This window comes from Daktulosphaira vitifoliae, unplaced genomic scaffold, assembly GCF_025091365.1.
Source record: "Daktulosphaira vitifoliae isolate Bord-2020 unplaced genomic scaffold, ASM2509136v1 Scaffold_4, whole genome shotgun sequence".
NCBI lineage: Eukaryota > Metazoa > Arthropoda > Insecta > Hemiptera > Phylloxeridae > Daktulosphaira > Daktulosphaira vitifoliae.
In genome coordinates, this window is record NW_026099575.1 from 11,731,772 (window position 1) to 11,753,029 (window position 21,258).

At 24.8% G+C, this 21,258-nt stretch overlaps 1 protein-coding gene across 4 annotated transcripts; it reads right to left on the reverse strand.

Annotated features, from left to right (window-relative positions):
• Positions 1 to 290: 290 nt before the first annotated feature.
• On the reverse strand, positions 291 to 20,954 carry LOC126905591 (uncharacterized). Of its 4 annotated transcripts, XR_007704045.1 has the most exons (5): positions 20,760 to 20,954; positions 11,193 to 11,354; positions 5,623 to 5,727; positions 3,363 to 4,125; positions 2,858 to 3,132 (listed from the first exon to the last, which is right to left on the reverse strand). XR_007704045.1 is itself a non-coding variant. In XM_050685446.1 (4 exons), the coding sequence occupies exons 1-4, from the start codon at positions 20,842 to 20,844 to the stop codon at positions 395 to 397; spliced, it is 519 nt and encodes a 172-aa protein (XP_050541403.1). In that variant the 5' UTR covers positions 20,845 to 20,940; the 3' UTR covers positions 291 to 394. The 4 variants fall into 4 exon arrangements, 3 of the variants coding, with proteins under 3 accessions (XP_050541403.1, XP_050541404.1, XP_050541405.1); XM_050685446.1 differs by lacking the exons at positions 2,858 to 3,132; positions 3,363 to 4,125 and adding an exon at positions 291 to 561 and having other exon boundaries at positions 20,760 to 20,940; XM_050685447.1 differs by lacking the exons at positions 2,858 to 3,132; positions 3,363 to 4,125 and adding an exon at positions 291 to 561 and having other exon boundaries at positions 5,623 to 5,724; positions 20,760 to 20,939.
• Between the last annotated feature and the right edge of the window lie 304 nt (positions 20,955 to 21,258).

Below are 21,258 nucleotides of genomic sequence, written 5' to 3' on the forward strand. Positions count from 1 at the left end.
GTTAGATTATTAAAAAGATCAGTTATGTCTGGCTAAACACATATTAAAAAAAAATATTAAAACTTAAAAATTATCAACTTTAACTAATACAAACAATTTACTAAAAATTTGTTTAACAAATTATATTTAAAAACTTAATAGGTTCATGAAAAAAATATATTTATCCATATTTTTATTTAATAAATTGTTATTATATAGGTTATGGATATACCTATAATAATGATTAATGTCTGCAAATGAACATTTTCTTTAAGTTAGATCAAAGATAGAAGCATTAATGTACACAAACAATTGTGTAATTATTTAATATTTATTTTATTAATTAAGCAATGAAATGAATTTACATTGCTGACTAACTATAATTTAAAAAATTTCAAATTAGACAGAGAGTTTGTCAATTTTCGTTTAAAAGTCTTTTTTTTTTGCCTAGACCAGTCCATAAAATTGCAGGATCATGGCTATTAGATCCGTGAAATGTTTCTCGGTTATCTATCTTAACAAAATTTTTTATATTATCAGATGGCTTGTATCCCTTATAAGTGTTACTTATATAAAAAGCATCTGCAACACATAAAAAAATTATTAAAAATATTCATCTTAGTTATATAAAATAATAATTACTAATTAGTAATTATTTAAACAATTAAATAATTATAAAAAACTGAACATTTTATATTTTTTTTAACTCTCTAATATAATTTTATGAAAAGAGTTGTATTATAGAGTAATTCGATTTTATGCAACGATAATTATTTAATAAATTAGTTAAATTTTTTTTTATTTCCATACTAAGTTACTAACTAATTGTAATTTTCAAAATATTTCTGATATTCTTTACTACTACTTAAATAACTGAGTGACAAAGAGTCATATGCTAAATCTAATTATACCATTGTCTCAAAACACTAAAATATATAAGGCTATTAAATTTTTTTTTAACTGCAAAAAAAAACTTATAAAAATAAAACTGCAATTGTTTTTGAGTTTTATATATCAATTTTTTTTCATAATTAAGCTTTTTATTATTAATTATTATTATTATTATGCAAAAAAAAATTAATTTTACTTAAAATCGTAGGTCATTTAAAACATATCTAAAACAGAATCGATCGGTATGGACCGGCCGACAAGAATGTGAACAGACAGGTTCCATTTTTCATTGAGTTATTCTAGAGTGAATACACATATGCATTTAGCCAAAGAAACTTGCAAATTTCTTTGCCCTTTGTTTCATATTTCTATTAAATAACTTTCAGATTTAGAACCATATTTTATTAAAAACTATTAATTTATTTAAGTTTTAACAGTATGAGTAATAAGTGAAAGTAATAATTGTATAAAATCAATTGTACAAAAAGAGCTTAGTTAATAAAATGCGAAATCTCAACCAAATACTTGCATTACAATTAACAGCATACTAAAACTTTTAATTTATTAACCAAAAGTGGTTACTATTATCAATTGAGCCACGAAGTAATTTATTGAACCTTACTTAAAAGTTAAAACACACGTCATTATAAGTACTATGTACTCATTAAATAAATTTGGAAAATGTCTACACTAGAAATCACCTTTATCACAAAGCATATAAATAACATACATAGTCCTTCAAGTGAAGAAGTTATTAATTATATTACACTATTTTATTGGTTGTATAGTAAAAATCGTTAGAAATACTTTTAGTTCTTAAAATTTGACTCCCATAGCTTAATTTAATTAAATTAGTCCTAGAAAATAGCAAAACTTGAATTACATCATGGGTACCATAATATAATATTATAGAAGAAAATGAAATAAATTATCAATCTTAGACTTAAAACTAATTAAATATGCAGGGTGGATAATTTTTTTATAAAATAGTATTAATGTTTTAACTAAAATTACTATTAAAAACATCCACTGTAATCATAGATACAACTATGGGTAGGGTTGGCGGTATTTCAAACCTATACATCGATATTCAGTATTGACTTCAATGCCGGTTTTATTTTACATACCGAAAATCTTATTATTCGCATTAAATACTTTTTTTTGTTAATCATCCATATTTATGTGTTTTTAATATCTACTGTTAATTTTATAGTAATTGTATTTTATTGTTATATTTTTGACCATTTTCAACGAATAACTAACAAGAGTGTTAAAAAAATTCTCGTGTTATAGTTAAAACTATCTAAAATGCTTTTATTTTTTACTTTTTATTGTTAAATAACTTAAATAACTAGAGACGTCAATTGAGATTTTACTAGAATTGGGTAAATTTTTGACCGGTCCATTATTTTGCAAAGCAGAGAACGAAGCCAGCGGGATCATTTACTCACAACACAAACATATTATACTTAATATAAAAATTACTGTTATGTAACTTATAAAGAAAATTTTATACGTAATAATTGGTCTACGATGTTTTGTCAATTTTAATAATTTTTGATCCAGCAAATGTTATTAGTTACTTTATTTTTAAATAATTTTTTGAATTTGGTTTTTACAGACTATGTTAAAAGCATATATGAAATGACCATTTTTTAGCCCTTTTCTTAGAAATAATTCTAATGACCATATAACAACTTCAGGATAAGTAATTCAGTAACAAGCATATTTATACATAGAGTGGGCAATTCTGCCTAAGGTTGGAGGGAATAGAAGACATTTTTACTTACCCATCTAATTGAAATAAAACTATATCTTCAACGTGTAATTATATTCACCGTAGTCAATTTTGATTTATTACAACTAAGTTCAATTTTTCACTTATAAAATTACCACAAAGAAAATAATTAAATCTATTTTAGAATAATTGTGAAATAGTTATCATATTACTGTGAAGAGAGGTAACATTTATATAAATAATTGTTACTTGTACAATCGGAAATTAACTTTTTAATTGCTTAAATGTATTTTATAATTATACATAGAATTTATTAATAATAAAGATTGCAACAATAACTTATAATTTATACATAAATAATAAGCTCATTAGCCAGATCAGACCGTAGCTTCGCTTATGACATTAGCTTCTGTTGTCGCGGTCCCTTATACACTTGCTACTTTCAATGTAATATTACGTTGTAGACCTTATTAAATTTTTCTGTATTTTTGAAAGACTATTGCCGAAAACGCGGCAGATAGTATCTATATAATACAAATTGATCACTTGTGGCTAATACAATTTAAATTTAAATTTTTTAATTTTAGATATAGTATTGTTTATTGACCAATTATTAATTATAAAATACAATCAATAATTTGTATTAAAATACAAATTATTACCCAACCTGGTTCTTCCACGTTGGGCATCATTTGTGAAAAAACTGCTGTCAATAACAACGCTTTTGATTTAGCCTTTAAAATATGCTCCTTACATCCGAATGTGGTATTCAACAACTACATGACATTTGAGCTTGTAAGTCTCTCCCTCAAGTACGAATTCTGGACGCCAGTATATCCCTAGATAATACCTTTTATTAGAAAATACCTTTTTTGTAAAAATAGACGTAATGACAACCAGGTCAGGATTAAGAAGAGAACACGAGTATTAGGGGTCTATAAAAATAAATAGCTTAGTTATGTATTTCGTCTAATTGGTAAAATAACATTAAAGTTTTGCCATAAAAGCAACTACTACCTAATAATTTCTCCGTAAAAATACAATATTAAATTATTGATTATCACTTTCATACTAAAATGAATTACTATAATTAGCATTTATACACATATTATACTTATAAATAAAAAAACTACTAATCACGATATAATTAAAGAAATAGAAGTTGATGTTGCCTTTGGAATTATTCACCAATTTCTTAGAATTAAACATTATCTACTGATTTGTGTGAAAGCGTTTCTTAAGGTAGTGGTTTTAATCACTGTCAGGTCATCTATACTTGTCCCAACTATCCTACGTCCATACTGTGCCGTGATCCTACTGCACTACCATTTTTTTATACTACATCACAATCCACATCATTTTTATGATTCGTCAAATGATTTGCATTTCTATGACTTCCCATGTTATTTGTATTTATATGGCTTCTCAAATTATATGCTTTTCTATGGTTTCTTATAAATAGGAGTTGATGATGCTTTTGAAAAAATCCACCAATTTTTTTAAATAAAACCATTTCCCTTTAAATATTTATATATTATAAATATATATATTTATTCATATATTACACTTATAAATCATAAAATTTGTAATCAGGATATAAATTAGGAAATAGGAGATCATTTAGCTTTTGGAATAATCAATCAATTTTTTAAATTAAACATTAACTACAGATTCGCATCGAAGCGTTTCTTATGACAATAATTTTAAACACTATCAATCAACATCTATACTTGTCTCAACTATGTCACGTCCACACTGTGCTACAGCTTTTTTTAGTTTTAAATTAATATTTTTAATTTTAATAGTAACTACAATGTAATATCCAAAAACTAAAGAGGCTTATTCAAATCAGGTTATCTAAAATGATGTATAGTATAATTAATAAAGTAATATATTAATAGAAATGCCTAACATCTAGTGATGCAAAAACCATTTATTTTAGAACTGATGGGTCTAACGGATTACACGTACAAACTACTGTTCAATTATATTTTATACCTAGAAAGGAGCTTATCTGAAATCCAATTACACAAAGTTTCATACAGAGTGGCTTTATATATTTTAGTAAACAAGCGTTTAATTTGATACTTGAACATAATATGATTAAAATACTAATATTTCTTTTTACAAGGTATAAACAAAAATTTTAAGATTTTAAAAACCTATCGTTTTAAAAAGTTAAAACATGATTTTTATGTCTTAACCATTATCCAATCACCTATACATTTATTGATAACGAAAATAAACATGACAAACTTATATTTCAAGCATTATGCAGATAATTAAGCTGTTACTGAGTTACATTATTTTACTCTCTATATTATTATTTATAATTACTTAACTCAAGCCTATTTTTATACCACTTTAGGCCCTAAAGTGTTATACAAATAAATATAGACTTTTAAAATTCCATCTCAAATAAGCTAAGCTAACAAACTAGCTATTATTTTCGATTTTATTTTCTGATGTCATTGACAGTTTAATTAACTAGCCATCAACACATTATCCAGAATAATTAAGTTGGTATTTATTAAATTCAAAAATAATTAACGTTGTTATGTATATCAAGTGTACTGGTATATATTTATAATAAATATTTATGACATATAACATAAATTCCATCCATGTTACAATTTTTAAAGTTTGTAAATTAACAAAAATTTGTTTTTCTTATTAGAGACTAATTATAAAAAATATGCTTTTAACATAGTTAAGAATTCCTAAGTCCTTAAAAAAATATAATGAATTGATATTATTAAATCAAAAATATTAAAATTGTTCAGTTAGATTTGTTTTATCTTTTAATTTTCAATCTCTAAATTTTGTTGGGCATCACAAACGCAACTTCATAATTACATCACTATTGCCTTAGCTTCTATCAAAAAAAACAAAAAATACTTTACTCAGGAAAAACCCTCCTACAATGGATATATTTTTATGTTTTTGGCACACAGGAGCACTTTTTAGAGTTATCTGTTATGTATTATATTTAGCCATAAAAGTTAAATTCTTACCATCTTTTTGCTGGATTTTATTATTGGTCTTTTCATTACTTTTCAATTGTTTTACACTTGTATTAATATTATCAAAAAATTGCTTTAAATCACCCATAACACCTGCTTCAAACATCAAATAATATTAAATTAATTAATTAATTAACATTAAAAAAAAAAAATTTGTTTAATGAGTAAATAAAATTCTTTGAACATTAGCCATTCAATTTCATTTAAAATAATAATTTTTTTGTGAATTTTTTTTTTTTGCTTTTGTTAGTTACTTAGGTATCTCCATTTATTTATTATAAAATAAAAAATTAAATACTTATTGTCGAAGTGCAAAAGATAAATACTTAAATAACTATCGATTTAATACACCTTATACTCCAATGAAAGAGACTTGTATATTAACACCTTTGATACCAGGTATTAGTTCAAAATATAAGATACGATTGCAAAAATATAAATTATTCGTTTTTTGAGAAATTACTTGGCTATTGAAAACCTAGCTATTGAAGATATGAATTATTTACAAACTAAATACTACAACAATGAGTATAAGTCTGTCATAAGGCCTGGTATTTTAATTGCCCTACTGTGTTTTTAAGAAGAGATTTGAAATATCGCATGATATCTGGGTTTCGCAAGATTTTACTATCCTTATCCCAGAAATCGAGATATGTATTTGCCCAAGAAGCAGTAAATTCATATTTACGAATGAAACAATCAAGTACATCTACCTTCCATATAATTATTAACACAAGTCATCCTGATAAAAACTCACATGGTTAATCCTAGTGCTCTTCAAAGCGATATGAATTTTATATGTACTAAAATATTTTGCGATAGTCTTATTGATTACTGTTCATATAGACAACTGCATTATGAAAAACTAATTTTAGCTAAATTTGCAGCTAACTTTGAAATTAAAAGTAAACAAGAATCAAAAGAAATAACTGATTCAGAAGACGAAGAAGAACATAATGATGACATTATAAAGAAAAATATTTCCCTAATTGGAAATCGCAAATAATTTATGCAAAAATGTTAAATTCTAAAAATCATTCGATATTTTTGACTGAGAATTGACAAAAATATTACAGATTTTTATAGAAAAAGGGTTATGTTATTTTTTTTAAGGCGAAATGAATATAACGATTTAATCAATGTTAATTTTCAAGGAAGTTATAAAACAAAACTTGAACGGATTCAGAAAATATATTATTAATTCAATAAAAATTAAATATAAATTCAAGGTGATCCTTTTAACGCTAGCCACTCAATTTCTCTTAAAATAATAATTTTTTTTTTTTTACATCACACATACTTAACAATAAGTTTATAAATTAGAAAATTATCTAATAATAAAATGACTGATAAATAAAAACTTTTGGACCAGTGCTTCGAAAAACTACAACATTTTTTAATTAGACGGGAGGAGGAGAGCGGCTAAGGAATGACTAATGATAAAAATAGCGACATCCTCGCTTCACCTCCAGTCTATATTTTAAATTGCTAATAAATTCTAAAGTATTAAATCAAAATTATTATTGATCAGTCATTTTCTATTTTATAAGTTATTTATGCATCATGCCATTAAAAAAAACAAAATTGTCACTCTTATAAGATATAAGGGATAATCATAACAAATTTTCTATGATTGATAAATTACTATATTAAGAGAAATCAAGTGGATAAAAGAGGTTATTAAAAGAATCATTCTATATTTCGTTACCTCAATTTTTGGGAAAGGGCGGCCCCCTTACTTTTAATATACGTTTTTTATTGACATTAAGAACTGCAAATATTAATAAACTTTAATCTTTAAAAAAAATGTTTTGTTTGGGAAATGCGGAGGGTTAAATAGGAAACTTTACTATACCACTTTGCCTAAAATATAAACATAATATCTAACAAAAAATTTTTAAAAAAAGTATTATATTTATACGAAAAACGGTGATTTCTTATACCAAAATATCATTTTTTTAAACTTTGGAGTCTATTTACATATAAAAGACAAGTCCTCCGAACAAATTTCTTTTTTTGAACTTATAGCATTTAATACAAATTTTAATTTAACATATATTTGATGCTCGGAGTATATCTTAAACAATCATTACAATTTAAAAGTTTTTTATTTTATCAAATCTTCTTCTTTTTTCTTTTTACTCACCTTAATCTTGTTTCATCGGATGAATTAAAAATATTCTTGATGATATGACTAAAGCTAGGTCATCGTATAATACATCGAATTCCATATTACAAGTCTTGAAAATTATTATTACAAATAACTTGGTCTTTTAGGAGTAAAAACTTTATGTTTTTGACGGTGAGTATCCCAGACCATTTGGTAATATTATTGAACAAAAAAAGAATCATTTTCAATAATTGAAAATACCTTCTATTTTAGTTATATAAAACTATATCTCCAATTTCGGCAATGAAATAATACATACTATATTAACTTAAATATTTCAAAAGTTAACATTTTAAATATTAAATCATACTTTGTAAATACAGAGAAAAATACTTATTATGTAATTAAATTTGTTAATATATTAATATGGTATTTATTCTCCGTAATTTTTACAGAGAAAGTATAAAATTTATAAAGTTTTTGTGTATTTGTATTATATATTTACTTATTAATGGATGCCGTAGTAAAAACATTCTATTTTCGTGGAAAAAATTACCGTCTATCGTGTTATTATTTTGATACATTAAATTGCCATAACTTATTGAAAAATATATGTATCAATACAATTTTATTTTGTAATTGTTATACACATATTCCTTTTATCTGACATCCTTTTTTTACTTTTATTTAAAATACCGAACAAAGGGCTACAGTGAAGAGATCACTGATTTTCATAAATGTTTGTTTTATAAGTACTTCATAGATATTCTTTTAAACCAATGTACTTTTTTTTCAATCGGAACAATAATTTTATTCAATCCTTTATACAGGAAGAGTTCAAAACTTGAAACATATGTATACAAAGTAGAACATTTTTAACTTAACATTTGAAAATGTTTCTGAAATACTTTGAACTTTATAAATATGTTAAATTAAATCATATGCTATTTACTATAAGTTTGTTCCTACACGTTGTATTCTATATGTATATGGCCTCCGAAGTTAAACAAATAATGGTATTTTGGTATAAAAAATCAGCATTTTTCGTATTATAATAATTTTCTATTTCAAACATTTGAAAACAAAAATTAGTCTATATTTTAAGTCAAATGATATAGTTCTATAGGAGAGAGGAACTAATTACACCATTTAACCATATTTTTTAAAAATATAATTAAAGCGTTAGTTTTATATATTTTAGGGAAAATTTTGGTAGAACAGTTTTTTTTTGTTTTTGGTAAGGGAAGCCTTTTGCTTTTAACATACTTCTTGAATTGACATTAAAATCTGTAATATATTTAAGACGAACATTTAAATAATTTTCATTATTGTTCTGTAAAAGGAGGATAAATGTGGTATTTACTCCACCTTTTCTATAGAACTATACCATTTGATCTAAATTATAGACAAGCTAATAAAAAAAAAATTTTCTACTAAAAAAAATTGAAAACTTGTTAGTGCCTTTGTTCTTGTCTCAGTCATTAATTATACACTTATTTAGAATAACTAACATATATAGTTAAATCAATTATAAAAAATATTTAACTAATTTTATTTAATAACTTCAACTGATTTTATAGTTATAATTATGTTGTCATTAAGCATATGATAGAGTACCGAGAGAGGTTTTAAAGTGGGAATTAATGAGAAAAGGAGTCCCGAAAAGGTACATTAATATAATAGAAGATATGTATGATGGCATTTGTACCAGGGTAAAAAGCGTAGGAGGAGTAACAGAAGGTTTTCGGGTAAGAGTAGGAGTGCATCAAGGTTCTGCTTTAAGCCCTTACTTATTCTCTATAGTGATGGATGAAATTATCACAAGTAGTTGAGATTAAGGTGAGGAAGAAGAAGAAGAATTATGTTGTTACTATATTTACTATACCTATAAAATATTTTTTTCCCTGTAAAGCTTAATAGATATTATGGTATTATCAGCATGAAAACCAAAAGATTTGTACCTTTTGAACAATGTCCATAAGAGATAGAACCTTTTGATTTTCATACCACAAATTTTATTTTTGCTTGATTATGCTAATGAAAATAAAATATTAGCCAATTTAAAAAAAATTATTAAGCCGAATATTCGGCTCGACCCTACTTATAAGTACCCAAACTATTTTTAAAATATTCAAAACAAATCTATTTATGATTTATATTTTGCTATATATAAAATTCTAGAAAAAATTTTTGCAGCTATTAATATCCACCCTAGAAGTATACTTAGGACAGGCTATAGTAGCCATTTCACCCCAAGAAATGTATTTTATTTACTAAAGATTTATGATAAATTATAATTTCAAATCCTACTGAAATTATACACAACTAAAAAAAATCAGAATAGTCAAAATTTATTATGGAAATAAGTACAATCTTATCGAAGCGTATTATAAAAGTGATATTCTTAATCAGTGTTTAATCTATATAAGTCTCCATTAATCCGGATTCCCACTGTACTAGGCATTACCATATTGGATAAAAAAGACAGTTTTATTAACTGAAAAATATAATCATTTTATTTTATAAATACATTTTTTATTAAAGTAAAAAATATTTTTCAATTAAAAAAAATATTTGTCGGTTATACTTACTTGTCCATACTTTTTTATATGTACAATGGCGTATTTAAAGTGGTAATAAAAACAATAATATCCCCAAACCAGTATTATTCTATTTTATAAAGTTGATATTTACAAATTATATTTTTAAAGACCTTTTTTTATCATTACATAGTATGGTTAAATAATAATAAAATAACTATTATTATTTCGAATTATGTAAAATTACAATTGTAATTCTACATGACTTAGCATACTACACTAAATTATTAAATTAATGATGTGTAAATGAGAGGTATAAGTTTTATATATACCTAAATTTCGTTCAAAAACCGCCATTATTTGAGTTAAATATTTTAATTTCTCTGTGGAATTAATTTCCATACTATTATTAAAAGTTAAATAATTGAAGAATTTACCATTCTGTCTTTTCAAATTTTAATGAAATTTATTATAGCTGATAAAGTTACATTTTAAAGTTTTAAATTTTCAAGATCTTATTATTTAATAAGGCACAATAAAATTATAAATTAGTTTCAGTCACATTCATCTTATATTTTTACTTAATTTTAGTATTACCTAGTATAACACTAATTAAAACATATAATACATTTAATGCAAAAACGTTTTAACTAGAATATTAGTCATTTTCGAACAAAACCGCACCGAACTTAAGTATTCGATTCAATTCGAAAATCGAGCTTGAAATTTAAAAAATTCGAACCAAATTTTTTCCATGTAAATGTATAATAGCTGATTTAGAAATGCAAAATTTTGGTAATTTATAGTTATAAAAATTATTAATTAAGTTGCTCAAACAAAAAATATTTGAAACATAGAAGTAAAAATAAAAAACCAAAAATGTTAAACGGTCTAACTTGTAGTTTACTTACTTATGCTTTCATAGGGTGTTAATGGAGATTCTGCTCTTTTGAAGGTAGTAAAAACTGTATTCATATTTTCTTTATTTATACCATAATCAAAAAGTTTTTCTTCAAATATTTTTCGAGGTAAAATAAATCTCCAAGCTGTCGTTAATATATTTTTATCAACACCTATAAAGAATTAGATATAGATATTTAATGATAGGTTTTTCGTTTAACATTAATATCAGTTTTGTCATTTAAAAACTTTAAATTATTGTATTTTTTCAGGCTAAGTAAAAATTAGGACAATTTAAGCCAGTGCCCCACTGGCTTAAACTAGAGCTAAAATTCAGAGGGTATTAAGTTTGTGTAAATATTACAAAGCTTACACCCCCTAATCCATCATATTGATTTAAATGGTTATATAATGATATAATGTGTAATGCCTGTATTAATAATGGGGTTTATAAATGGCTGTATAACCGAGCTAACGATTATGGTTGACCGGTAACTTAATTGAAAAATGAAATGTCCCAGTATAGGCAATATAACGACATTATTTGCTACAGTAGTAATATAATTTAAACATAAGGCAAGATAGGAAAAAACTGATAGTAATTTTTTTTTAATAAAAATACTTAATTGAAACTATAGGTATTTAAATTTAGGGAAGGTAAGCCTAGGGATGCTAAAATCAACTACCCCAGGCACCACTGACAAAAGCATATTTTTCAGATTACAGCAAGATTAGCATGATGTTAGTAATATCCGAAGTAGGAGATATGGAGAGGTGGCATAATTCTACCTTTATAAATTAAATTTCTTAATTTCTCCACTTATTTTGTCTGTAAATAATAATTTCCCTTAATGTAATACAATTTGTATTAAACTTTTTTATTTATATTCACGTTTTTCTATTATAAATTATAATTTTGTATTGTTATAATTATTTAAATTAAATTTCATAAAAATTTCCTTATGGAAGGGGATGAGAATACTTCTATAACACCTCTACCAGTCGTAAGAGGCAACTAATGAAGTTGCGTCAGTTTGATAGCCAACGTAAAATTTTGTGAAAAAGTATGAACAGTCTTGAACAGAACTGAGACGATTGTCCCGTTTTGGATGTACGCGGCGATAACGAGTAAGAGGAAACAAATTAGTTTGAGACGAAGAAAGCCTAAATAATAAAGTGTTTGATACCAGACAAATAACTTATGTAATAGTTGTTTCACCAGTATGCATACAGTCTTACCAACACTAAGTGTAACCCAACTACAAGTTTTGTAGTATCAACAATGAAGGAACATCATCATTCAATTTAATGTATAAGGGAGAAAGATAGATACAAACTAAGAATAGGTACGTGGAATGTTGGAATATTAACTGGTAGAGGTAGAATTAGTAGAAATATTGAAGAGGGGAAAAGTTAATATTTGTTGTGTACAGGAAACTTAGTGGATGGAAGAAAAAATAAAGGAAATAGGTAATGGTTATAAAATAATACAGTCGGAAAAGACCAATATAAAGAATTGTGTAGCTATAATAATGGATAAGGAGATGAAAAGTAAAGTAGTAGAAGTTAGGAAAAATGACAGAATTATAATCATAAAATTAATTTTCAAAGAAAAAGTGTTAAAATCAGTATTATTAAAAATAATAATAACCCATATTCTACAAATTACATTTTATTTCTGAAAACCCTACCATTTTTTTTAATATAAAAAAATTATATTTAAAAAACCCAGCTGAGTGGGGGACGTGGTATAGTTGGGTCCAATATAGATGATACCTGACAGTGATTTTTAATCACTATCATAAAAAACGCTTCGATGCAAATCTGTAGATCTGTAAACATTTTTATGGAATTTAGCATTATATGAAGCTGAATCGTGGACAATTATGAAAGTAGACCGAAAAAAATAGAGGCATTTGAAACATGGTGCTGTCTCGAAGGGTCTTAAAAATTTCTTGGACAAAAAGAGCGACTAATGAAGAAATGTATCAGAGAATAAATATAAAGATCAAGATGGACGTGGATAGGACATCTTATTATAAACAATACATGGATAACGACTATATTTGAGGAATAACCTGACGGGAAGTAAGGAAGGAAATGATGACTGAATGTGCCTATATAAAGTATGACACAAGATATAAAAGGGTTATGATTGGTGGGTGAAATGCTAGTTCAGATGCTGCGATACGCATATGAATTGCTATGATAGCAAACAGCAAACAAAACCTAAAAGGAATGCTTCAAGAAATAAATAACACACTTAAACAAGAATACAATATGAATATTAATAAGACACAGATGAAGATACTACTTGATAGCAAACAACAAGTAAACTCCAACATAATCGAGAACCATATTAAGTTGGAATATGTAAATAATTATACATACCCACACCATGTTACGACTCATGTCGTAAGCACGATAAATAGACGACACCGGTTTTACAGAACAGAAGATATCGTAAAGCCGTTTATTAATGATAAAGACAATTACAAAACATGTTGAACTAAGTAAGCGGACGTGATTTCGATGGTTACACAAAGTTAAAAACAAATATATATAAGTATATCAAAATCAACGATTGGCATCATATGAAGCTGAATCGTGGACAATTATGAAAGTAGACTGAAAAAAATAGAGGCATTTGAAACATGGTGCTGTCTCGAAGGGTCTTAAAAATTTCTTGGACAAAAAGAGCGACTAATGAAGAAATGTATCAGAGAATAAATATAAAGATCAAGATGGACGTGGATAGGACATCTTATTATAAACAATACATGGATAACGACTATATTTGAGGGATAACCTGACGGGAAGTAAGGAAGGAAATGATGACTGAATGTGCCTATATAAAGTATGACACATTCAAGACGCCCAATCCCTGTTTATGACTTTTGTGGTACATTCTATAAAGACTGAAGACACTGTTTTTCCAATCAGTCACTCTCTCATTTTTCTCACTTAATAATCACTTTTATCAAGTTAAACCTTTAAGATTATTTCCTACGTACTTTAGCATATTCTTTATACTGTGTTTCTATAGACTTAACTTTTGTCACTAAATCTAAACTATACATTTGTTAAAATAATTAACACTTTCTATAATAATAAATACGTTTTTATTAACCAAATACAATTCTCTTTCATTAACATATCTACTATAAATTTTAACAACATTCTTAATAACCATAAATCTACAATCAAGATTCTATCACCATCAGTGAATATCAGGTGAGAGTAGTTTTAATACACTANCATCAGTGAATATCAAGTGAGAGTAGTTTTAATACACTAACTACACTAATAAAGTAATAACTAGAAACAAAGTACTTGTATCTATTATATCTTTACAGATGATACCATTATCATTCTTTTTTATTAATACCACCCCCATCAACTTTATTTTTAGTTATTACAGTAGATAGTGTTTAATTTTAAGAAGTTGATGGATTACACCAAAAGCAAATTAATTCCTATTTCCTTTATTACTCCTGACTAGTAATTTTTTGATTTAGAAGTATAATAAATAAATAAATATTTATTATAGCAAATGAATTAGTATGAGATTAATATTTAATAATTTAGAATATTAATTTTTTCGTAGTATTTATAAAAAATTTTAAAGAAGTTATTACTTTTATGGCAAACGTGTAAAAAAATTGAATGGCTTAACACAAAACTTTTTAAATAATAATTTGTTGTTAATTATAAATATATGGTCTGCAAAACAATTTCATCAGAACCAAAATTTACTTTTATTATTCAATTTTGTATACATGTATACAATAGATACATGAGGTATCTATTAAAATAAAAAATTATATTCATTTGGACATTTTTGAAAAACTTATGGCAGTTAAAAGAACAATAAGTTAATCAATATTTATGAATCAACTAATTATTATTTTTTTAGGAAGTTTTATTGATCAAATTTTTTTCATAATACTTAATGAAAATTTATTTAGTAGTTTGTTTTTTTTTTTTACCAAAATTTCTTGAAGTTATATCAATTTTGTCATTTTTAAAAAAGTTATAGCAATTTTAAGTAAAAAAAAATTTTAAAATGTCAAAAATTAGCGATTTTTAAATTTGTTTTTAATGAGATTTCCCCCATTTACGGGGAACGAAGGAAACATTTTCAATTTCAGATTAATATCTTCAACTTGATACGATTTGTGATCTTTTGTCTTATCGTTGAAAAAAATCGGTTCGGTGACAGCTGTGAAAAAGTGGTAACGGACACAAAAAAAAAAAAAAGTAAATAAAAAAAAAACACATCATATTAAAATGAATACATCTCAGCTTCGCATCGAAGCCCAAATTGAGATCATTTGGAAAAATTTAAATCAAGGTGTACAACTTTCTATGGTTCTAACCTCGAATTTCCAAATAATATTCCATAAAACGATGAAGAAAACGTATATTAGAAGTTTTCAAGTAATTTTTTCAATAAAATTTTAAAAGAAGCTTTGTATTAATTTATTACTTTTAAAAATTTATTGTTTATTTTATTTGTGATAACAATATATTGATAACACAAATGTAATTAATCTGCTAATTTTTTATACGTTTTTACTTTAAAAGTTTCAACGCCTCAATACAACCTAATCAAATGTTCATACTGAGTTGAATATAAATAACTAAATTATAATTTAAGGTTATAATAATTTCATATTAACAATTATTTATATGAATTTTATAGCATTGAACAAGTATTATTTATTGAAATTATTGAAATAAAAATTTTGTTGATTATTTTTTATAATGGTTATAAACATTCCAAAAATGTACTTACATTGTTATTTCTCTTCTTCAAATTTTCATTTGCGATTATCTTCTTTTGTATGTTGACAAGAACTTTCATTTTGATTCACATCAAAACAATCATTTTCATTTGTACTTCTCAAATAACCTTTCTGCTTTTGGTTATTTAAATACATTTAAATTAATTCATAGTCAAATGTGTGAACTATATTCCATAGACAAAACATTTTGTCAATAAATTGTTGTTCTTTACCACTTTGTATCAAACTTTTTCGTTTTCACAATTTGTTCAATGATTTCCATTCTTTATACTCAACTTCTACCTGAGTAATACTGTGATGACTTTTTTTTTGGTGGAATTTTATTTTAGCCCAAAATACTTATATATCTTTTATAACCAATGTAACACTACTGCAAATTTTTAAATTGTAAAATAAAACATTTAATATTTGACCATTTATGGCCAAATCAATATCAACAATTTGATTTGCGTAATTATCTTTTGACCATTGTAAAAAATGATAAAATAGTTAATTACGTATAAGTAAAAAAAAAAATCTATAGAAATTATGAAATATGATAAAAACTTTCATAGAAAATAATAGTTTGCTATACTACATTAAATAAAATTCGACTTAAATAAAGCAAATGTAAAAACATCACATATAACATGTCATTAAAATGTTTAGAAGTCGACCTGCAAAATTTATCAATTTCAGATCAATAAAATACAAGATATGATAAATATTTATCTTGTCTAGATTAAATGAAAAAATGTGTTGTTTAAATGATACAACTAAAACTTGTGTTATCAATATATTGTTATCACAAGTAAAATAATCAATAAATTTTTATAAGTAATATATTAATACAAAGCTTCTTTTAAAATTTTATTGAAAAAATTACTTGAAAACCTCTAATATACGTTTTCTTTATCGTTTTATGGAATATTATTTGGAAATTCGAGGTTTGAACCTTAGAAAGTTGCACACCTTGATTAAAATTTTCCAAATTATCTCAATTTTTAAGAAAAAATGGAAGCGTGTCCCGAAGAAAAATGTCGAAATTCGTAAAATAAGGACCACCCTAATATAATAAATGTTTATGTACTACAAGTAGGGCGTAATAAAATAGACAATAAAAGTGTTTTGGAGAGATGAATAAGGTGATGTAAAGAATACCTAGTAATATGGTAGCGAAAAGAGTGTTTTGAAAAATTACTGTAGAGGATATCTCGTTGAACGAGGGACTGGTAGATTTAAATAGTGAGAAATAGGTATGAGAGGCTGTGACATCAATGATAAAGAATAAAACTGTAGGGTAAGTAGAAGTATAGAAAATATTAGGCAGTGTTGGCATAAGATGGTTGAAGGAACCGATATTTAAAGGTAAAGGAGACATACAGGAGTGTGAAAATTATAGAGAAATAAAGCTTATGAATCATAGTACGAAAATTTTGAAAACGTAAGAGAATAAGATATGAGGCATCGGTATCTAAAAACCAGTTTGGATTTATGCCTGATAAGTCAACAATGGAACCATAATTTTGTGTGAGATAACTAATAGAAAAGTATTGGGAAAAGAAAAAGTTTTGTATGGTATTTATAGATTTGGAAAATAACGTATAATAGAGTACCGTGAAAGGTTTTTTTAATGGGCATTAATTAGAAAAGGAGTCCTAAAAAGGTACTATAATATATATTAACACAAAATAGCTCTGGGATATGGGTGCACAGCTCTCGTGATGATTTTTATCATAAAGGTTATTTATCTTATCCCATGGCAAAATTATTTGATTGCTACTGATTATTGTTTAACATTTGCTAACCAATAATAATATCAAAGTAAAACAAATTTGAAGCGTACCCTTCCATTTATAATACGACACTTCAAACGCTGGTTTTTAGAATATACTTCTTACTACTGTGAAGTTCTAAGTAATACATTATTAATAAGTAAGGTATTAATTTATTTTAGTTGGAGCTCAGTTGGAATTTTACGTGGAGTTTAATTAACTTTTTTGGACTTTATAGAGAAATTTTGACTTCCTCCAAATTAAGATTTCTTAATACTATAAATTATGAGAAATATAGCTATTTCTTCTCTATACTTATTTCTTTTAAAGTATTAAATTACTACATTTAAGTTAAAACCAAAGGATAGATATAGAGTGGAAGGCTAAAAACCTCTTATTTGGATTTTGCTCCTCTAAAAAAAAAAATCATGTGTAAATTTAAAAAAAATATTTTTAAGGAAGGAAATTTATGATAAGAGTGGCCGACCTCAAGTAGTTGGAATTAAAGTGAGGAAAAAGAAGATTTTATAAAGAGGGAGAAAATGACATTTGGCCTTAAAATTTGTTCACCCTAGATATGCATTCAAATTCTCCATTATTATTTTGTTTAGATAATTTAGAAAAAACCTTTTACTAAGTCAATTTAAGTATTAATTGAAATAATAGCTATATTATAATCAAAATATTATTATTGAATCTCATTAAAATTAAATTAATTCAAGAAACATTTTTATTATTTGATTATATGTTAATAAAATATTTCATCTTTTTCTCCGTTAATAATTTTATTAAACACAATACAACACTACTTTTGAGCGCTACTTCCGCTGAGTGACAAGAAGATAAATATTCGCAGGCATAATAAATATGACTTTACAGAGTGTTATCTTATCAGCTATTTATATACACAAATAATTTTTGTGATTAACAGAAAATAAAATATCATTTGTATCTATTCAATGATACAATTAAATGAATGATACAATGTAAATACGATAATAATAACAAAGCATTGGGTTAGAGCTATAATAAACTATGATAAAAAATATTTTTACATGACATCATAATTTTTTTAAGGTAAGGCTAGGAAAAATATCGAGTACTGAGTAAAAGCACAGTCCTAAAAAAGAAGGCCGTGTACTCAGCAATTACTCGAAAGCCACTCCATGTTTTAAAACTTTTTAACCCAATAAGTAATATTTTTAAAATTGTTATTTATCTATCAAAATTTTTATAAAAATGAATAATTTAAAGTTTTACAAAAATTAAAAAAAATGTTTTCTTATTATAGACAAATCACAAAAAATTAGCTTTTAACGTAGTATCAGAATACAAAAATTGTTTTATGAAAATTACAGCGGAATGGGACCAAAAAATATAAAAATTATAAGTTAGATCTAAGACATTCTGTATATTTATAGACTATATCTAAACAAAGAAAATATTCATAAAAAATACGATTAAAATAGAAAATATGAATACCTGTATGTAAAACAAGGGACTCGAATAAAAAGTGTCAGTTTTTTACACGTCTTAAAAATAATTTACAATGACAGGAAAAAATGTACGAAATCATTTATTACGCACATCTCTATGAACTAAGAACATTATAAATATATATATATATATTAATATTTTACTTCAATGTTACCATAAATGATAATTTGTTAAAATATCATTAACTTAAGTGGAGAACTCATATTTTACGACCAGTTATGGAAATATATTTTCATTAGATAAAGTAAAAAGATAAAAAGTTTAAATAGAGTGTATATTTTGGAAACTTTTTATACTTAAAATATAAAAAAAAACTGTAAAATGATGGATAGAAATCTTACGAACAAAGTAGTTTTGAGAACTAAATATTATAGAACAACCTAAATTTTCGTAAATTTTAACTCCTTTAAAGAATAATATTTAAAACCAGATTTGTTAGCATTGTGATTTTTATAAAATTTTATAAATTATTTCATATTTTCATCTAATTTCAAAAAAAGTCATACTTTATTAATTTATGAAATCCTATTGTTAACTTGAAATAATTACATATTTTTATTGTAAAATAAATTATCATTATATTAAAACAAATACATTAAATAAAAAATTTAAAACAATAATAAATACATTGTTTACTGGGATAAGTATATTCAAGGCTCGAAGCCATTACTTTAGACCCTATGCTACTCATTTTTACGATCAAGTTATTAAAATGTCCGATTCTTTTAAATCTGAAATAATCTTAATTAATTAGACAATACAGCCATTTTATCGTTTTTTCAATCGCATATAGTTCTTGAAATAATTACTTATATGTTATTGAGTATATTTAAGCAATTAAAATTATTTTTAAAGACATTAAAAATAACATTATGTATTATTTATTGTTTAATATGATTGTTATATTAATACTTTACCAATATAACTTTGTCATTTAGTTATTCAACTAATTATAAATAAAAAGTCACAAAAATTATACAAATTATGTTTTATCAACTGGATTTGGGTATGAAAATTAGTTATTAACTGAAAAATTATTTGTCATACGCAAAATCTAAATACATATATGTATACTTATTGACGTTAACTTTTAACTTCACAAAAAATATTTTGTATATTAGGTGGTAACCGGTGTATTTCGTTAGTGGTAAAAATAATTGTTGAAATTACTACTTTCACGAAAAAATATTTCTACCGTGAAAGAGATTAAATTGTACATTATTTTTCATTTAAATTTGTGAAATACTTTATAAAGTTTATAAAGTATAAGAATTAAAAATCGAATAAAAAAATGTTTAAATGTTTTTAATTAAAATCAAAATATCTTAAAATTAGATTTAGTAATTTAACCCACTCTAACAATTTCATCTAACTTTTACTATTTTAATTTCGGCTGATTCTTCAATAATTATATTTACTGCTTTTAATTATAATCTATTTAAATGTATTTTTAAACAGTATCTAAATAGATAAAGTAAAGTGATTATTTTGTAATTGTCATAACTGTAAATTTACTAACCTTTAAGTTGATCATAACTCATTGACCATGCTTTATAAGTATTACAAATAAATATTAAGTATATAATAAAAGTTAAGAAATTCATGACGCAACGTTTGAAACACGAATGACTATTAAGGTTTCACTGAAAAGCTCGTCCGAAATGCTGAACTTAACAACATTGTAGAGCTCGTGCTTATACTCCTCACTTGTATCATAATAATACTCTCAACTTTAGACACATTAAAATCTTTACTCATTAATCAGTAATACCAAAATTTGTATTTGAACTCAAAGAAGCACACATGATTTTAATTAAGAATTATACAGACTTATTACAGCAGAATTACCTTAAAATAATATGTAGTGAAGTAATACAGCTGCATTAATATTAACATAAATCTACATTACGGGCTATATAATTTTTATCAAACATTTTTTTTAATAGGTAAGTTTTCATGCTGATGACTAATATAAAAAAAATCCTATCTTATAAAATAAAAATAATCTAGTTAACAAA